At 33.1% G+C, this 20,132-nt stretch overlaps 1 protein-coding gene and 1 long non-coding RNA gene across 7 annotated transcripts; both read left to right on the top strand.

Moving 5' to 3' along the window:
* Positions 1–2,700: 2,700 nt before the first annotated feature.
* LOC120070080 (uncharacterized) lies at positions 2,701–10,125 on the top strand. Of its 5 annotated transcripts, none has more exons than XR_016530586.1 (9): positions 2,701–3,053; positions 3,159–3,260; positions 3,928–4,025; positions 4,170–4,302; positions 4,440–4,494; positions 5,557–5,608; positions 5,749–5,833; positions 9,672–9,723; positions 9,840–10,125. It is a non-coding gene; the product is annotated as an uncharacterized LOC120070080 (long non-coding RNA). The 5 variants fall into 5 exon arrangements; XR_016530585.1 differs by having other exon boundaries at positions 2,857–3,053; positions 3,837–4,025; XR_016530588.1 differs by lacking the exon at positions 4,170–4,302 and having other exon boundaries at positions 2,762–3,053.
* Positions 10,126–14,256: 4,131 nt separating this feature from the next.
* On the top strand, positions 14,257–18,249 carry LOC120070070 (putative magnesium transporter NIPA4). 2 transcript variants are annotated; one of them, XM_039021914.2, is made up of 9 exons: positions 14,257–14,808; positions 15,258–15,314; positions 15,680–15,770; positions 15,848–16,008; positions 16,129–16,256; positions 16,350–16,487; positions 16,804–16,896; positions 17,328–17,433; positions 17,916–18,249. In XM_039021914.2, exons 1-9 carry the CDS (start codon positions 14,655–14,657, stop codon positions 18,023–18,025), a joined length of 1,038 nt encoding a protein of 345 aa, XP_038877842.1. In that variant the 5' UTR covers positions 14,257–14,654; the 3' UTR covers positions 18,026–18,249. The 2 variants fall into 2 exon arrangements, with proteins under 2 accessions (XP_038877842.1, XP_090171531.1); XM_090315405.1 differs by having other exon boundaries at positions 14,347–14,808; positions 15,848–16,256.
* Positions 18,250–20,132: the final 1,883 nt, after the last annotated feature.

Genomic DNA, 20,132 nt, shown 5'->3' with positions numbered 1-20,132 from the left:
TACTTTCTAATCAACTTGCTCACACACTCTCCACCATAGTCTTTAGTCAATCTTCCAAGCATGAGCTGCAATTCCTGCAACAATTCTTTTTGCATGAAAGTCATGCAATATATATACTGAAGATTGAACTAGAAATCACGAATAAGGATTCATGGTGGTGGAATTAATGTTAAATTAATTTAATATTTGATATTGAATTAATTAGAATTAATTAAATTATTTCATTAATTATTTATTATTAATTTTATTAGAAAATTAATTATTGAATTAATTTTGTAAAATTAATATTTTTTGAAAATTGATTTTAGAAATCAATTGCAAAATCAAAATTGAAAAAGATAGAAAATAAAAAAATCCCAAAAAGTGGGATTTCTCTACTTTCTAATCAACTTGCTCACACACTCTCCACCATAGTCTTTAGTCAATCTTCCAAGCATGAGCTGCAATTCCTGCAACAATTCTTTTTGCATGAAAGTCATGCAATATATATACTGAAGATTGAACTAGAAATCGGGCATGCATTTGGTCGATTTTAACAAAAAATCTCTCTAAGTTGAAGAAGAGTCTTCAACTTAAAAAACCATATCTTCTTCTCCATTTTCCCTTAATCCAAACTTATTTTGAGTCCCACAACTCAATCTAAGGCACCAAGAGAATATTAGGGAAAGTCTTGAGGTGGTTCACAAGCTGATTTGGAGAAGATTTGCAGCTAGGTTCGAGTATCAAGTGTTTCTTCAAAAGGTATGTCACGAAACCCTCTTATTAGTTTATGAGCATGCTTAATTTAAAGCCAAAATTAATGAATTAGAATGCTTAATAATCCGTTTTATTCTCGCTACGTGTTTTCTAACTCTAACACCACCTCGGAGCGTCTGCAGCACTATTCATAGAAGAACAACATTTCACCTTTGGATTTTCACTTTTGCCTTTATTTTCCATGTTCTCTTCATAACAACTCTTTGCCACGAATGACACAGACTTACATACTCAGTTTATAGCAAAAAAAAACTACCTATAAAAGCTGAGGTTTATATTGGTCCCATCAATTAAAACTATAAATCTAAATGCCAAAAACCTAAACAACCAACCTGCAAACTGCAATTAAAAAACATATATCTCATGCATTGATTTAAAATCTACCTACCATTCTCGATTTTTAATTCGAATCAAGAATCAAAGATTGGCTTTGATACTAATTGAAGGAAATTGAATCTCGACGGAAGCGCGTGATCGCATTTTTTGATTCCTTGAAAGAATTAAAAAACACAAATAATTAAGAAAATGTTAAGCAACATACCTTTATCGATCCACGAATGAAGCAAAAAAAAAAACTTCTACTTCCACGAGGTCTTCCTTGCTATGATTCTGGTAAGGATCGATTTGTGGGAACCGCTTTTGGAAAGAATAGAGGAAATGTGGAAGAAGATTTTTCTCATGACTTTTATAAGAAAATTGGGTGAATTTCTGGAGGGAGAGTTTCAGAAAAATCATAGAGATTATTCTTCTACAGAGTGTAGAATTTGTTTTCTATAAGGGCTCTCAAGGGTTCTATTTATAGAACTTTATGGCTTACTCCTAATACAAGATAACCCATTAAATATTTAATAATATCAAATATTAATAAATATTTACCCAAACAATATCTCATATTAAATAGTTTAAAATATTTAAATCATATAGAAATATTTATTTTCTACTAAATGTTTAATTTGAATTTTATTCAAATTATCTAATTAATTATTTGAATCTAATTCATATAAATTAATTAATTCTCCCTCTAATTGTTTAATTCAAATTTTATCTAATTTAAATAACCTATTTATATGGATCTCATGCAAATAAATAATTAATTATTTGAATCTTATTAAAATAAATTGATTCTCCCATTATCTATTTAATTTGAATCTTATTCAAATTAAATGATTTATTTATTTATTATATGAATCTCATCCAAATAAATAATTTATTTTAATCATATTCAAATAAATTAACTCTCTATATTATAAAGTTATAATTTGAATCTCATTCAAATAAATTTTATAATAAATCAAGTAATTAATTGTATCTATTACAATTAACATTTCCATCATAAATTTGAAAATTTTAAATTTTCTTCCAACATATTTGATGCTTGTTAGTCCACAGTGAGTTAACAAGGGGACCTTCTAGACCTACAAATTATAACTCCAATGATCCAAGATTAACTAATTAAATTAACCTTCATTCATTAAATATAAGGCAAACCATTATAGACCCATAGTTGAACATCTCTACACTATAGGACAAGTTATGTCAATAAATGTAATCAACATAAGCAAGTCGATCCTTCGTGAGTTAATGAACAATTTGTTTATGATTCAGACCTTTTCGCGCTAGTGAGAAGGTGGGGTCCCTTGTTCAAGACCCGAACCACAAAATATTTAATCTCTTTTTGTAAATACGTTAATTGATGAGATTAATATTTCATAGGATGATCCTGTGTGACTCGCACTACAAGAAAAACTACATTTCTTGACGTTTGCAATTTTAAATGTTTGACATTTTTATAAAAAAAATGTCAAGAAATATGTGATTTTAAAGAAAAAAAATTCAAGAATTGATTTTAAAAAACAGGGTTGTGCATTTTTTCTGAAAAATATAGTACTTATCGTTTTAAAAATATCAAATTCTATTAATAGTTTCTAAAAAGGTCAAGAATACAAGCCACACTGAAAAGTAGTGTGGCAACACTAGAAAAATGGAAAACATGCGTGCCTCACACACGCAGTGTTACAACGCGCTCAATAGTGTTCAACACTACGAGTTTTGACGCGTACGAGTGTGGTCACATACAGCCAAAATTTCGTTTTCCCTCTCAAAATGAAGTTTATTTTCGTTCTCAGAACTCAATTTTCGTTCTTCATCTCAAACGAACCTGATCGACCACATTTTCATTCTCCCAATTTGCTGCTGCCTTAGCTTCTCTCTCAAACGAAGTCGACCAACTCCCTCCCATGGAAGCGTTCACGTTGTCGCCGCTTCCCTGTTGCCCTAGCTTCCCTCTCAAACGAATGGTGAGATTCTCTCTCTGTATCACTAATTTCTCTTATTCTCCTAACTTTACTTTGTGTTTGACCACTTCCATCTGTTCATTTTGGTCTTTGGTTGTGTTTCTTTAGCCGTTCAAGCGGTATGTTGTGATCGAAAGGATTGCCCTCATCAACTATGGTGAAGATTATGGGAAGCTTGTTATAATCGTGGATGTAATCGACCAGAACCGGGTAAGCACACTGATACTATTCATTCCATTTTTGTATTTGGTATTCTGATGGTTTTAGTTAGGCAAGGAGAATGAAAAATCTTTGATGTTCTCTGTTTTTGAAATAGCTAGATGAAATAACAGTAATACCTTAGATTCTGCGGGAAATTTTACATTATATTCGTATCATAGGGTTTGGTGCTGAAACTGTTGGATTATCAACTAGTTTTGTTTCAGTTTTAAGTCTTCTGGGTTTCTTTTTTTCCTTCTTTAAAATGTAATCCTTGAACTGATGGATAATGGGTTTTTGCAAATTTGTTGTTATTGCTTTATAACTTGAGAACGGTTGGATTTGTATACTACTTTGTTTCACTTGGAAAGTTTTTATAATGGCAGTTGTGAACATTCTCACTTGGTCGATTGAAGTTCATTTATGTTTTCAACTTGGGGTTTTGTTGTTTATTCTGCAGAAGTATTATTTTTCTATTCTCCAATGATTTTGCAACTTTTTGGAACGATATGATTACTATGACTTGTTTCTTAATGTAGTCTTTTGTTAAATCATTTGCATGACTAGCTTGATTTTATGTTTGGGCAGGCTCTGGTTGATGATGTCTATTAATCTATGTATATATGGCTTATACATTGAAAGATGATGGTTCCAAAATAATGAAACTGAATGATATTAGGTGGAGAAGGATCATTTTCAACACTATGCTTTACTTTGGCATTACACGAAATGACTGAAGCCCCATTTTGAGCAATGGATGAGTTTGATGTGTTTATGGTGAGCTACTGTCTCATTCTTGTCATCCTTTTTTATATTTCAAATATATTTATGATATGGATAGCCAAAGAGAATGTGGTCTAAAACTTATATTTGAAACATAAAAGTGTTAAGTCTTTCACAAGCTTCCCAATAAGTTTACAGGATGCAGTAAGTCGGAAATTCAGCTTAGATACTCTTGTGGATTTTGCATTGGCACAAGGCTCCCAATGGATATTTATCACGTGGCATGACATCGAGTAATTACAGAGATATTAAATCTTTTGAGTTTCACTTGGTATGGTTGATGATGTGATCTTTAACTGCACATGCACAAATTTCTCACTTCTCTTAAAACTATGCACAAGTTCATTTTCTGATGAAGTATTGAGACACTTTATGTATGGGGATCTAACTACAACATGGTAAAACAAGGAGAACAAATCAAGAAGCAGCAAATGGCAGCTCCTCGATCATGATATACCTACTGGTGAGGGCTCAATCTGTTTAACGATCTCTGTATGATTCCCATCTTTTTGTGTTCCAATATATTTTCGACTTATTCACCCTTCTGGATAATTTACCCATATTTTGTGTATATTCTCCATGTTCAAACCAATTGTAGAATTAACAGTCATATCTATGAGAAAGTAGAGAAGGACAATTAATAGGTAAAAGGCAAGGAAATGCTATTTTTGTATAGGTTTAATGTATGATGTACTCGGCATGGTTAGAATAGAAGTGGCTATTTTGGGAAACTCTGAGATTAATATTTCTATTTGTTTTTGTTGTTTCTTTTACGGTTTATCTCTGTTTGGAGAGGAAAAACAAAGTTAAATGGCAAGTTTAGTTCCTAAACTTATAAGTTTTTGCTAATTGGTCCTTAAACTTTAAAAATGTTTAAATTTGTTTTCTTTACTTGTTATTTGTGATATTAGTTTGATTTGGAGTCCAGTGTGATTAAAATGTACTTTTAAACTTTTGTTCATTTGAAGTTTCGGATGGATTTTGAGTAATTTAAAGTAGTTGTTGTCCCAGATGACAAATCTTCACGTTAATAATCACAAAACACTCAGATATAACGGTTGATAACAATTCAAGAGTCAGGAGAGATAAAATGTTGAAGCTTGAAAATCCTTCTGTCATTTACCAAATGGTTGCATGATTGTGCAGACGATGCACTTAGAACTAAACGATAGTCCAATTAAGTAAATGATTGGAGGAAACGTTAGACAATCGTGTAGACGACAATTGATTAAAGTTAGACGATCGTGTAGACGACAGTTGAAGAGCTAAACGATCGTGTATACAATGCGATAGGAATTACACGATCATATAAACGATACCTTTGCAAAATCTAAACGATCGTAGAGGTAAGAAGAAAAGACACAGGAGTTTAAGTGGTTCGGCCAAAAGGCCTACGTCCACTGTGCAAGTTGGGAGGTTCTCTTTTATTACTCTTCAAAGTATTATAGAACGAATGTCTTGCTCACTCGATTTATTATTCACTCTTACATTAATATCACATTCGATTTCCTTTATATATGTGCAGGCGATTCAGTCAATGATGAAGCTCTGGTGGTTACAACACTTAACAGAAAAAGGTCGACAACGGTTCAACTGCCAATTGCGATGTTGTATTTCTTGATTTTGGGTCTTTCTGTAACAATCTCCACCTTTGTAAGCATCTAGAGTTCCTTCCTTCTTTGCTTTACTGAGCTGACTTGAGCTAACCTTTTTCAAGTAACTCAAACCCGAGAAGGTCCAAGCATCTGCCAAGCTTGTTTAATGGAATAGTTTTGGTTAGCATATTAGCTGCATTATTAGAGGTATGAATCTTCACTACCTCGACTTCCCCTTTCTCAATCTCTTGTCTGATGAAATGATATTTGATATCGATATGCTTGGTTCTGCTGTGAAACTATTGATTCTTAGATAGGTATATTGTGCTCTGGTTTTTATAATAGATTCTGACTTTAGTTTGTGTTATGCCGAAATCGTTTAGTAAACCTTTCAGCCACAAACCTTCCTTCACAACTTCAGACAATACGATGAACTGATAGAGAAGGGCCACAACAGGCTGCAAAGTAACTTTCCAACTGATCAAATTGTTCCCCCATAGAAAAACATAGCCTGATAGGGAACGTCTTCTGTCCAAGTCCCCTGCATATTCTGCATCTACATAACCATAAACTTCATCATTGGATGGCTCATTTTGTCTATATAAAACTTTTGCCTCCGTGGATGAACATAGATACCTTAGTATCCACTTGACTGCCTCCTAATGTCTTCTACCAGGGTCTGCCATATACCTATTGACCATACTTGTTGCATAGGATAGGTTTGGTCTTGTAAAAGTCATAAGATACATAAGTGATCCCACTGCTTGGGAATAAGGGATAACCTTCATATGGTTCAAATGCTCTTCATCTGTGCTCTTTGGACTATTAGCATCTGAAAGCTTGAAGTGAGGTGTAAGAGGAGTACTTACTGGCTTAGCATTTTCCATCTTGAATCTCTGCAATGTCTTTGAACAATATTCAGATTGGCTAACAAGCAATCTGCCCTATTTTCTGTCTCTTTCAATCTCAATACCTAGGATCCTCCTTGACTCCCCTAGGTCTTTCATATCAAATTCTTTCTTAAGAAGCATTTTTACTTGCCTCAATTCCTCTTTGGATCTCTCGATTAGCAGCATGTCATCTACATAGAGAAGTAGATAGACCGATTCCTTGAAGCTACTAGAATTTGTGTAAACACACCAATCAAATGAGCTCCTTTTGAACCCCATCTTGGAGATCACCTCATCAAACCTCTCATACCAGCATCTCGGTGACTGTTTTAGGCCATATGTGGACTTGTTCACCAACTAGTCTAGCTCCAAATCCTTTTGCACAACTAAGGAAAGGAGCAGTCGAATAGAGGTATGCTTCACAATTGGAGAAAACACCTCATTGTAGTCAATGTCTTCCTTTTGAGTGAACCCCTTAGTAATAAGCCTAGCCTTGAACCTAGACTTTTGCACTCCTGGAATCTCTACTTTAAATTTGTAAATCCATTTGCATGAGATAGGTTTGTACCCTTTAGGCAGAGGTACTAATCTCCAAGTGTCATTTTGATTGAGGGACTTCATTTCATCATTCATAGCCCCAATCCATTGCCTAGCATCTGGGTTGTTTGTTGCTTCTTCAAAGCTGGAAGGTTCATTATTACTCAAAGAAATGCCAGCACTCAATGCTACACTAGCAAAATCAGACTCTTGGTATCTTGCTGGTGGTACTATTGTTCTTCTAGGTCTGTTTCTTGCCAATGAGTAGTTGTGTAAGTCCCCATGTGTCTCAACTTGATCATTTGACACATGCTCACTGGTTTCAGCAACCTCATCACCTTTTAACTCTTGATTTTGAGAGGAAGTAGAAGCTCCATGAACATTTTGAGGCTCCACCTCAAATCTAGTGCAACTAGTCTTTGTAACTGTAGAAGATTGTTGTTCTGACATCATGAACATCTCATTTTCTCTAGAGACCACATCTTTACTATTCACATACTTCTTTTCAAATGGATGCCATAGCCTAAAGCCCTTTACTCCCGGTGTAAGGCCTAAGAACATGCACTTTACAACCCTTGGTTTCAACTTCCCTTGGCTTTGGTGCACGTAGCCTACACAACTAAATACTTTTAGGTGTTCCAACTTAGGTGGCTACCCTGTCCACCTCTCTTCAGGAGTCTTTAGCTCTATGGATTGATGAGGGCATCTATTAAGAGTGTATATGGTGTAGGAGACAGCTTCAACCCAATATTTTTCAGGCAATAAGGCATTGGACAGCTGATATCTTACTCTTTTCCATCACTGTTCTATTCAACCCTTTCAGCTACTCCATTTTGTTGAGGTGTGTACCTCACGGTTCTATGCCTTACTATGCCATGCTCCCTGCAAAACAAATTAAACTCCTCTCCACAAAACTCTAAATCGTTATTAGTTTTCAAATGTTTAATTTGTTTAAAGGTATGACATCAGATATCCCCAAAGAAAGGAGATTCCTCTTCAAAGTTGGAACATGCCTCACGTTCCTTATCAATTTGACTGAACCATCATGCATCTTCAAGGACACAAACCCTATTCCCATAGCTCTGCAAGTGTTATTGCTTCCCATATAGATTAGCCCACTATCCCACTTCTTATAAGTGCAAAACCATCCCTTGGATGGTGATGTGGATCGAGCAACCAGAATCTAACACCCAATCTTGAGTCTCCATAGTATTTTGGTCTCCACCTTCTTTAGTAGAAGCTAAAGCATCTGAATAGGCTAAGGAATTCTCTTCTACGGCAGCCTCGGTCTGTTTACCCGCCTTGTTCTGTTGGTTCAATTTTCTCTTCAAGGCATAATAGTACTTTATCTTGGACTTGTCACCATTGTTCTGTTTCCCTTTCCCATTGTTCTTGTTCTTTCCCTTTGAGAACAAGTCTTCACCTTCTGGTTGATCCTTCTTAATCATTTTCAATTCAAGTTCTCTGACTCTTACAGTTGATATGATAGCTTTTGTGGTAATTCTTTCTCTACCGTATTTCAATGCAGTCTTCACATCTTTGAAAAATTATGGTAGAGAATTCAATAGTATGAATGTCTCATTCTCTTCTCCAATATTATCTCCAATTGATCTATACTCGGAAGACAACCTCTTGAACTCATTAAGATTATCCGTGAGGGACTTTGCTGCATCCATCTTATAAGTGAAGAATTTTTCCCTCAAGAAAGCTTTGTTGGGTAGATCTTTGTTGAGATATATCTCATTCAACTTATTCCACAGGGCATAGGTAATAGGTTGGTCGATAATCTACCTCAAAACACTGTCTGTGACATTGAGAACAATGGTTCCATATGTATTTGATTCAATAGTCTCTTTGTCTGCCTTAGAGAGTGTTTTAGGGTACTCTGCAAGGTCCGTAATGGCCAAGAGAGCCTTTTGCTGCCCCAAGACTGCTTTAATCTTTGCTTTCCACAGTTCAAAGTCTGTCTTGCTATCGAATTTCTCAATCTCATATCTGGTAGTTGCCATTCTTGGTCTTCAAGATTGACTATTCTGAATCAAGAATTCAAATCTTGGAGTTGTCTTGAACTGTTTACTGGGTTCTGATACCACTTGTTGTCCCAGATGACAAGATCTTCACGTTAATAATCACAAAACACTCAAATATAACGGTCGATAACAATTCAGGAGTCAGGAGAGATAGAATGTTGAAGCTTGAAAATCCTTCTGTTGTTTACCAAATGGCTGCACAATCGTGTAGATGATGCACTTAGAATTAAACAATAGTTCAATTAAGTAAACGATTGGAGGAAGCGTTAGACGATCGTGTAGACGACAGTTGAGGAGCTAAACGATCATATAGACGATTGAACACAGAGCTAAACGATCGTGTACACTATGTGATATGAACTACATGATCGTGTAAACGATATCTTAGCAAAATCTAAACGATTGTAGAGGTAAGAAGAAAAGACACAGGAGTTTAAGTGGTTCGGCCAAAGGCTTATGTCCACTGTGCAAATTGGGAGGTTCTGTTTTATTACTTTTCAAAGTATTACATAACGAATGCCTTGCTCTCACGATTTCTTATTCACTCTTACATTAATCTCACATTCGATTTCCTTTATATATGTGCAGACGATTCAGTCAACGATGAAGCTCTGATGGTTACAACACTTAACAGAAAAAGGTCGACAACGGTTCAACTGTCAGCTGCGATGTTCTACTTCTTGATTTAGGGTCTTTCTGTAACAGTAGTGTATCAAGTCTTCTTAATGCTCTATTATTTTGTTTCAAATTGTGCAGATTGGTTATCTGAAACTTGGTTTTGGAGTCGTCGGGTGATTTGAGGATCAATGGATTTGCCTTGTCATTTGGACGAATGGTTCGAAGGCGTTGGATGTTGTTGGATTGGTAATTCACTTTGGTAAATTCATGACCAACTTGATGGGGTAATCAAAGACCATTAAGCCTTCGATACTAGTTCTAATATTTTTTCTGGATTTGATTTATGGCAGTGTTTGAACACTCTGTGTAATCATCATTCATCAAATTTCATATAGTGGAGAACTTGATTTTCTTTGTTGTTTAATTCATGAGTTAAAGAAGTGAAGTTTTTATAAAGAGATATTGGTGGAAAATTAGTTGATATATAAGATTGAAAATGCATGTATTGTTTATTTGATTGATGAATGTATATCATATATATATCAAATGTGGTTATTGGATCAAAATACAGGAGCAATTATAGGTAAAAACGTCAACATTGTAGATTTTTTTAAAAAAACACAAGCAAATTTCTTGACCATTTTTCCTCGTCAAGATTATAGATATTCTTGACATGTTTAACAGGCCAAAAACTCCCATATTCTTGACATTTCTAACATGCCAAGTAGGATATGTTTTGACGTTTTTTCATTGTCAAGTTAACAATTGACCTTTTTTCCTTGTCAAGAACACTCATATTCTTGACATTTCAAACATGTCAAGCGTTAGTATTTTTTGATGTTTTTTAAATGTCAGGTGTCACTTTTCTTGATATTTTTAAAACATCAAGAAAATCAAAATTCTTGATATTGACTTCCTTGACATTTTTGACATTTTAAAAAAAGGTCAAGAAAAGTCATTATTGACATTTAAAAAACGTCAAGAAACACTGTTTTTGTAGTAGTGTCGATCTCAATCTTGAGTGAATTATGAACTTCCGGTCAGTCCCTTGATTTGCATGGGTGAGAGTGACCTAAGTTTCCGACTCGATAAGCTTACCATTTTGTGGACTTGACTAAATTGGAAGCCGGAAACATAACTTCACAAAATGGAATTAACTTCTTCCTATATAAGGTAAGTAGATGAGTAGTTCTGTTAATTTTGGGTCTTGAACAAGGGGCCCCACCCTCTCACTAGAGGGTCTTAGTTTATAATTGAAATCAATGGTACTTGGAAAAAAGTAATTATAGGGGTGAAACGAACATTTGGCCCAATTGCAATTATAAACAACTCGTGAAGAATTGACTTGCTTGATTATATTCATGGACACAACTTGTCCTACAGTGCATAAGAGTTCAACTATAGGTTTGTAGTTCATGAATGAAGGTTAACTTATTTAAAGAATTTAATTAATTAATCTTGTAGGTCCATAAGGTCTGTTTGCTAGCTCACCACGGACTAACAAGGATCAAATATGTTGAAACAAAAATTTGAAATGTTTAAATTTATGAGAAAAATATATTAATTGTATTAGATACAATTAAATACATATTTTATTATAAAGTTTATTTGGATGAGATTCAAATTATAATTTTATAATATGGAGAATTGATTTATTTAAATTTGATTCAAAGAATTAATTAATTAATTTCAATGAGATTCAAATTAAAAATAATTTGCAGAAGATAAATATTTAAATATGATTTTAATATTTTAAACTTTTTAATATGAGATATTAAATGGGAAGAAATTTTTTATTAAATATTATTAAATATTTAATTTAGAATATTTGTAGAGAGATTTACCTAAAAGGATTAAGAGTGGGGCTCTAGGTGTTTAATTAATTAAAATCAAATTAAATTTTCATTTTTCAATTCAATTTTAAAGAAATAAATTTAAATTTTGAATTAAATCAATAAATAAATTGAAAAAAATTGATTTGGTAGTGGAATTTTCCAATTTAGGAAAATTTGATGTGGTTTAACCAAATACAAACCACATCAATTTGATGTGGCATCAACTGAATCCTTTAGTGCTTGCATGAAGGATTCAAATAAGTGATGCTAAAAATTAAGAATTTGCTGCAGAATTTTTCCCTCTCTCAAACCCTCACATCTTCCCTTTTCATTTTACTTCAATCTTGAGTTCCGCTACTCAAATTCGAGCTGAGAATATTAAAGAAGATCTCTTGGTGGTTTACTGTAGATTTGGAGCTGAAAATTTATGGAAGAGCAGCTTGGATTGGAGGAATTCTTCAAAGGTATGTTTTCCTGAAACCCCTTCTGAAAATTTGATTTTGCATGTTTTTAAAACTCAAATTAAATGTAATTAGAGTTCTTATTGATTCTGATTGATTCCATTGCATTGCCTCTACATCCTAACACTAGGGAGCCCTCATAGAACTCACTTCTACACTTTCTACTCTCTACCAGAGCGGTTCCCTCTCATCTTTCAAGAACAGTTCCTATAAGTCGAACCCTTGCAAGAGTCATGGCAAGGAATATCTCGGGAAAATGATGATTTCATTCGAGGAGATAACTACCGGTTTGAGGAGGAGATTTTGTTGCAATTATGGATCGACAAAAGTATGTTGCTTACCTTTTTCTTGGTTATTTGTATTTTTAATTCATTCAAAAAATCAAAGAACGTGATTACACACTTCCACCGAGATTCAAATCCTATTAGGGAGGGTTGGATTGAGTTAAGAGGATGCTCGACCTTAACCAAGATTGAGATCGACCCTAGCCAAACACCAAACATGACATGTCTTATCCACCTGGTGAGTTAAATTATCCCAAAGATGACTTTAAAACTTGATGCCAACTATTAACTTGTTGTCTTGATCCATATTTAACTTACATCGGAGCGTGTATGGCAAACACTACACCGTTGCACATATTTTTTTAAAAAAAAATATTTTGCAAGTCACAATCTTTTCCTTATCAAACAAATTTATTGTTGTTGTCACGTGAAAGTCAAGCGTCTTTCTATTCAAATTTTGACATCAATACTATCATTTTTTTACTCAATGCTTAAATCACAATAAATAGGATAATTGCATTAGGGAACACTTTTAAGATGATTATTAAGTGTATAACAACATTTTTAAAGATTGCAAATATAGCAAAATCTATCGGTGATAGATTTTATCGTTGATAGACTCTTATCAAAGACATGGTTTATCACCGATAAACAGCCATATGGTCCATCACTAAAAGACTTCAAAAAAAAAAAATCTAAATTTTGTTATATTTGTAAATTCTCTTACATTATGTTATATTTACAAATATTTTGAATCTAATGGTTAATTTTGCAATTCCCCTAATAAATCACTAGTATAGACAATTTTAAAATGATGTACTCCATTATTCATTCATCCATTTATTTTAGTTCGACGAGGGAGCGAGGGTTCACATTAGCATTCATTCATCCATCTCATAAAAAACACAATGCACGAAAATGGGAAATTTCTTCATCCACAGATTTGATAGAAGGGACAAACAATCGTTTTTCCATCATGAAGGCCATTCGTTGGAGAGGTACTATATTCACAAACCCCGTTCTAAAATTAAACATCATCGAGTGAGAATAAAAAGAAAAGTTACATTTTTTTAAGCAGATAAAACTAAAAAAAACATGAGAAAATACTGAATTAAGTTGGGAATTCTAAGGTTAATATGTTAAAAATTAGAAAGTTTTTGTTTGAAGTGCATAGTTATAAAATAAAATGTCCCGATAAATATACAAAATAATTATAAGATTGTCTCGATAAATATACAAAATAGAGAAAGGAAGAAATTAGAGTTTCTCAATAAATGTATAAATTTTGATAGTGTATACTATTGAAAGTTAATTATTTAACATCAACTTATGAAGTTGGTGGGCATCAAACTATGTTTCATCAAAATTTAGTTTTTACACTTTTAATTATCTAAATTTAATCGTTAGTTTATTAGTTTATTGTTGAATTTCTTTTAAAAAATGACTACATCTGATATTGCTATTTAAAATTTACGATATTTCCATAGTCTTAAAAGTCAACTCTGAAAGATTAAATTTAAGGTTTGTTGAAGCAAAATTTATCAAAAGTATCAAAATTAGAGTGGAATAAAATTAAAGTAGAAAGACAAAAAGTTATTTTAAGATAAAAATTAAGTTAAAATGTCATTTTAGTTATTATATTTTGAAATATGTTCAATTTTAGTCTCCATATTTTCAGATTTTAATCAATGTATTTTTAATTAAATATATATTATATTTTCTTACATGATTTTTTTTTTGTCAATTTTAATAAATCAACTTTGAACGATTAAATTTAAGATATTTTTAATTATAAGAACTTAGATTAAAGAATAATTATTTTAAATGACATAATTATTAAAAATATTTTTAAATATAATAAAAGGTTGTTGATTGAGAATTAGATTTTATTATATTTATAAATAAGTTAGATAACAGTACTAGATTATATTGGCCAAAATAATATTTAAACTAAAATATTTTTAGTTTGGATTTTGTGAGTGTTGTGTTGATTGGGAAGAGACCCAAATTGGATAGCGAGGCGACCTCTTCCACTCTAAGTCCGAGTCCAAGTCCGAGTTGAGTTGAGTCCACATTTTTTTAAAAAATAATAATATAAAAACATTGGGGGAAAATCTCTCCCTCCCTCTCTCTCTCTTGGACTGCCTTCCGATTCCGATCCAATCCCAGGAGCGCCCCAGCTGTATCCAGTTCCCCTTCCCCACCGGGGGGCCGCTCTTATAAGCGCCGACATACCCATGTCTTAGTTTCCACCGCCCTTCATGTTCAAATCTTCCCCACCCATTTCTATTTTTGCTCTTTGCTGCTCGCCATGAACTAACTACCCGGTGTTTTTATTGGTTTATCGCTTCCTTAAGCCGCTACTTTCCTCCCATGGCGGCAGAGCCTCCCAGTTGGCACGAGGGTATGTCCTCCGACAATTTAAAAGGCCTCATACTTGCACTTTCTTCCAGCTTTTTCATTGGTGGGAGCTTCATTGTCAAGAAGAAGGGCTTGAAGAAAGCCGGTGCCTCAGGAATCAGAGCAGGTATGCTTCCTCCGGCAATTCTAAGATGTGCAATGTGATTTGGCTTTGGAGTTTATCATTTTGAGTTTTGGTTTTAGAATTTCTTCCCCCATTTCGTCTGGGAATGTTTTTAATCGGATTTGGAAATATGGATGTCGATTTAATGTCATTTCCAATGTGGGTTTAAGTTACTGGCTCGAGTTATTAGAGATTTGCCTATTTTGATCCGCATCCAATTAGGTGGTACCCGAAGTGAGAAACTGTTTGAGCTCTGTCACACCAGTTTCCTTCTAAATTATGTGGGAAGGATCAAAATCTAAGGGGGTTTCATTAAATCTACTAACAACTTCCACTCTCGTAGTTCGTTGTATTTTGTTATTTCGTGGTCCGTAATCAATCATCTAGTGTTTGGAATTGCTTGATTTGAATGATTTCTTTTAGTTATAGTTTTGCTTATTGATTCCTTCCAGGTGCGGGCGGATTTACCTACTTATACGAGCCGTTGTGGTGGTTGGGCATGATAACAAGTGAGTTTCAAACACCCTTTGCGATTGGTCATTGATGTCTGAGATGCCGATTGCAAGTTGCAACAGTATCGATTTTTCGATTCAGCTAAAACATTTCAGAAGAAACCTATCTGTGCTCTGAAACCTGTGGAAGCATTGCTTCTTGAAACCCATGGATTCTAATGTAGATGAATCTCTTTGATGTCAGTTGTCTTGTCTCTTTAACTAATATGATCGTTATGGATTTTACACCATAGTTTATAAGTTTCAAAAGCAAGATATTTTTATGTACTAACTATCAAACGAACGAGTTCTTCATAGTTGTGTGGCTTTAGTTGAAAAGTGAATTTGGAGTTAGATCTAATGGATCACTATCATTTTAACAGTGATTGTTGGAGAAATTGCTAATTTCGTGGCATATGCATTTGCACCAGCCTTACTAGTCACTCCTCTTGGAGCTCTCAGCATAATAATCAGGCATGGGTCAAAGATTGCTCAATCCGAAAGTATAAATGTGTTGAATTCAATGCTAATTCTTGATCTTGTCCTAACAGTGCTGTTCTTGCACATTTCATTTTACGGGAGAAGTTACATATTTTTGGAGTTCTTGGTTGTATTCTATGTGTGGTGGGCTCCACAACCATTGTTCTTCATGCTCCTCAAGAACGTGAAATAGAATCCGTGACAGAAGTTTGGCAAATGGCAATGGAGCCAGGTACGAGTACAAAGCATGCTGCTTGGAATCAGTTCTCTCAGTATATTATTTTCGTTTCCATAGTCTCATGCTTCATGGAGTTAAACAAATTTTATAACAGTGAACTTTTTTCCATGGCAGCTTTTCTTTTGTATGCGACTTTGGTCATAACCTCTGCTCTCATACTTATATTCCACTTTATACCTCAATATGGCCAGACACACATAATGATTTATATTGGAGTTTGTTCCCTTTTAGGTTCTTTATCGGTAAGTACACTATGTTCGTTATAAACTGCTCATTATGTTTTCTTTCCTTTACATCCTTAGTACATGCTTAGGAAAAATTCATGTGCCATGCAGGTTATGGGTGTTAAAGCTCTTGGAATTGCCATGAAGTTGACACTATCTGGAGTAAATCAGTTCGTTTATCCGCAAACTTGGCTTTTTGCTATAATTGTAACCACATTTTTGCTTACTCAGATGAACTATCTGAACAAGGTAACCGGTTGTTTCTGTTTATTTTCATTTTCTCCTATTTTCTGCTGCGATCTTCAAGAGATCCATTTTTCTAGCTCCATTCTTGATCCTACAGAGTTTATATGAACACAGTTAACAATCTTGCTATATAATAATGAATACAGTACAATTTGACTGATAATTCATAAACACACTGCCACTATTTCGTGCACCTTTTGGTCCATTCAACATGAAATCTAGTATACCTGTTTTGTTGTGATAATTTAACACGAAAAATAAATTGTTTATCAAGAATTCTATGATATTTGTTTACCTTTTCTTCTCCTTCTCATTTCAGGCCCTTGATACTTTTAACACTGCTGTTGTATCTCCCATATACTACGTGATGTTCACATCACTGACCATTTTGGCAAGTGTTATCATGTTTAAGGTATATTTATAATGTGATCCGACAGTCTTTTAGCAATCAATTGGTCATTAATACACTTGTTAAGGATGTGTTTCTCAATGAGAATGAGTAAAAAAGAAAGCCCCAAATATTTTTTTAGTGATTTGTTTGGAACGACTTTCTAAATGCTTGAAAAAGTGTTTTTAAGTTCAATGTTTCTGAGCTCCTAGCATCTCATTTCAAACAGACTCTTAATATCACAATCTTTATGATTGATTTATGAGCCACTACGAGCTCATGGTTCAAATATATGCAAATCTTAGAAGTATACAGCATATTGAGAAGCATACAACATAATTATGTGCTTTCAGACTGACTTTTGGCTTATACAACTGCTCGCAGCCTCTTCGCTATTTGTTCATCGCAAGATATTCGATACTGGGATTAACAAAAATTGCCTTATTCATTTTCAGGATTGGGATAGGCAGAGCCCATCACAAGTTATCACAGAATTGTGTGGATTTGTGACTATCCTTTCAGGGACTTTTCTTCTTCATAAAACAAAGGACATGGTTGATGGTATGCTCTTGATATTATTCAACTGAAACATTGGCTGGCAGTGCCATTCTTGGTCAAACAGACTTTTATCCACCAAGTTTTTACTGCATGTTTGGGACTGATTTTAAAATAGCTAAAATATTTTTTTTCATGTTTAAAATCACTCCAAAACCCACTTTTAGTCATTCAAAATTATTTTGATGTTTCATTTTACATTTTAAATACAATTTTCACCAAAGTGGTAACTAGCATGACCTTTTTCCTCGGAGGTTAAAGGTTTGATTCCCATTCCCATCTTCATCCCCATCTCGCAGTTGTTGTACTATATATACATATGCAATTTTTATATAATTAATATTGGTTTAGAATGATTTTGAAAATGCCTGAAGTAATTGTAGCCATTTCAGATTTACTCTCAAACATGTCCTTAGTTGGGAATGTCGACTGCTTTTATCCACCTAATCTTACTTTAGAATCTGATGTTCGTTTTTCAAATTTTACAGGTATATCAACATCATCGCCAATACGACTTCCCAAACACATGGAAGAGGATGAATATAATGGTTTGGAAGGCATACCTTTAAGACGGCAAGAATCAATGAGGTTGCCATGAATTAATATGATACAATTCGATAATATTCTTTAAAGAAAAACTGCTATAGAAGTTGGGAATATCTTCGTTTGGTCTTCTTTCCCCCTTCTATTGTACCAGTATTTTTCTTTTTGTGCATACAAACTCTCTCCCCGTATATGAACAGGATTGTAATTTTAGAGCCATTATTTACAAATTGGCTCATTTAAGGGATATCAAAGCTCATATTAAGGAAATTTTTTTGAGTTCCTCCGTCCCACCTCGCTTTTTATTTATGTTTTTTTTTTTAAAAAAAAAAAATTTCGTTTAAGGTTTGTTTCAATTTCGTCTATTCACACTTTTAAATTCGATTCTTCGTTAAATACTCACGTTTAGTCATTAGCATTAATGTCTATTAATTAATTTGAAATAATTAGATAGTAAAATGTTAAATTTAATTTTAATAGTGATGTAGTATAGTAAAACTTAATTAGTTTATTAGTTTTTAAATGATAGACATTACTACTAAAAATGAATAGTGAGTAAATTTAAGGACTAAACGTATAACATTTTGAAATTTAATTCTCTTGTTTTAAAAAGAAAGATGATAATAATAATAATAATTTCATAGGAATCTCATTTACAGAAGCAAGCTTTGATGTAAGTGTCTCGTTGGCAAAAATCCTCACGAGGTCGGGTCCCCGTCCCGATCAGGGTGGGAATCTCCGGTTTATCAGAGATGGAGTTAAATCGGGAATTATAATTGGGTCCCGACGAGGACGGGTACGGTATTCCCGTCTCGTCTCTAACCTCCTCTCTGATTAAATTTTTTATTTTTAATATATATATTACAAACAAATATATATATATATATATACACACATCAGAACTGTGGCAACTATGAAAGTGGAAAATAAGTTTGACTTTAGTGTGATTACATAAAAGGGTAAATCATAGGGCTTATATTATTATTTTAAGTTTAATAGTTGCAAGATGTGAATAATGGAATCACCGATTTCGAGATGATTATTAGTTTATAACTTTGTGGATTTAATTTCTATTTGGTGGTTTAAATTTTAGAATGTTACGATTTTAGTATCTAATTTCAATTTAATTCCTAAATTTTATAATTTTATAATTTTATAATTAATTTTTTTAATTTGATTTTTAAGATTTATAATTTTAACTTTTTTTTTCACTCTATTAAAATTAATTTTGAAATTTGACTGCATAATAAGAATTTTGAAATTTGACTGCATAATAATTAAAACTAATTAATAGATGTAACACAAAAAATGATGGTGAGTATTTTATAAAAAGAAATTAGGCTAAAAATATAAATCTTGAAACCTTTAGATCAAATTAAAACAAAAGTTAAAACTTAAAAGACTAAAAATTTATTTTGAAACTTAAAAGATTAAATTTAATTAAACTCAAAACTATCAAAACTAATTTAAATTGTAATAATTGAAATATGAACATGTCAGTCACAATAAGGGGTTAATTAGATTTTTAGGGTAAAATTTGAATTTAATTAGGAAAAAGGGGTGTTTTCGATTATTTAGGGGGAAGGGGATGTTTTTTTGTCCTTATCCGAAGAGATGTATTCTATATTTTTTTTTCCGCACATTAAGAAAAAATTAAGTCAAAATGCGTCACGCATTCAGACTTCATCTTCTTCCCCTTTATTTCGACTTAAAACCCCCCTTCATTTCCCTCTATTTCTTCATCTTCATCCTGACCGAATTTTCATTTCTTCATCTTCACTCGAAAATTCCCTTCATTTCTTCATCTTCTTCCTTTACAGACAACAAACACCCGAAATTCCTTTCATTTCTTCATCTTCTTCCTTTACAAACAACAAATACCCAAATCCTATTTTCTTCACCTTCTTCCTTTATTTTCAAATACCGATCATCTTCTACCTTCATTTCCACCTTCATATTATTAATTTGTTTCAATGTAGTATTTTATTTGGTAAGTTGATATATTTTTATTATTTAACAAAAACATAAGTTTTTGATCATCTTTACTGAGTTTTTTAATGTTTATTTTGTTTACGGTGGATATTATATTAAAAAAAAGTTCTACAAACCATTATTCAAAGTTTTTTTTTGTAAGGTGCAATATTTTTCTTTTAATAAGTTGA

Source organism: Benincasa hispida, chromosome 7 (assembly GCF_027475165.1).
Source record: "Benincasa hispida cultivar pf3 chromosome 7, pf3_genome.v1.1, whole genome shotgun sequence".
In the NCBI taxonomy this organism is placed as follows: domain Eukaryota; kingdom Viridiplantae; phylum Streptophyta; class Magnoliopsida; order Cucurbitales; family Cucurbitaceae; genus Benincasa; species Benincasa hispida.
Note: the sequence above shows the minus strand (reverse complement) of the source record. Positions and strands in the feature narration are given on the sequence as shown.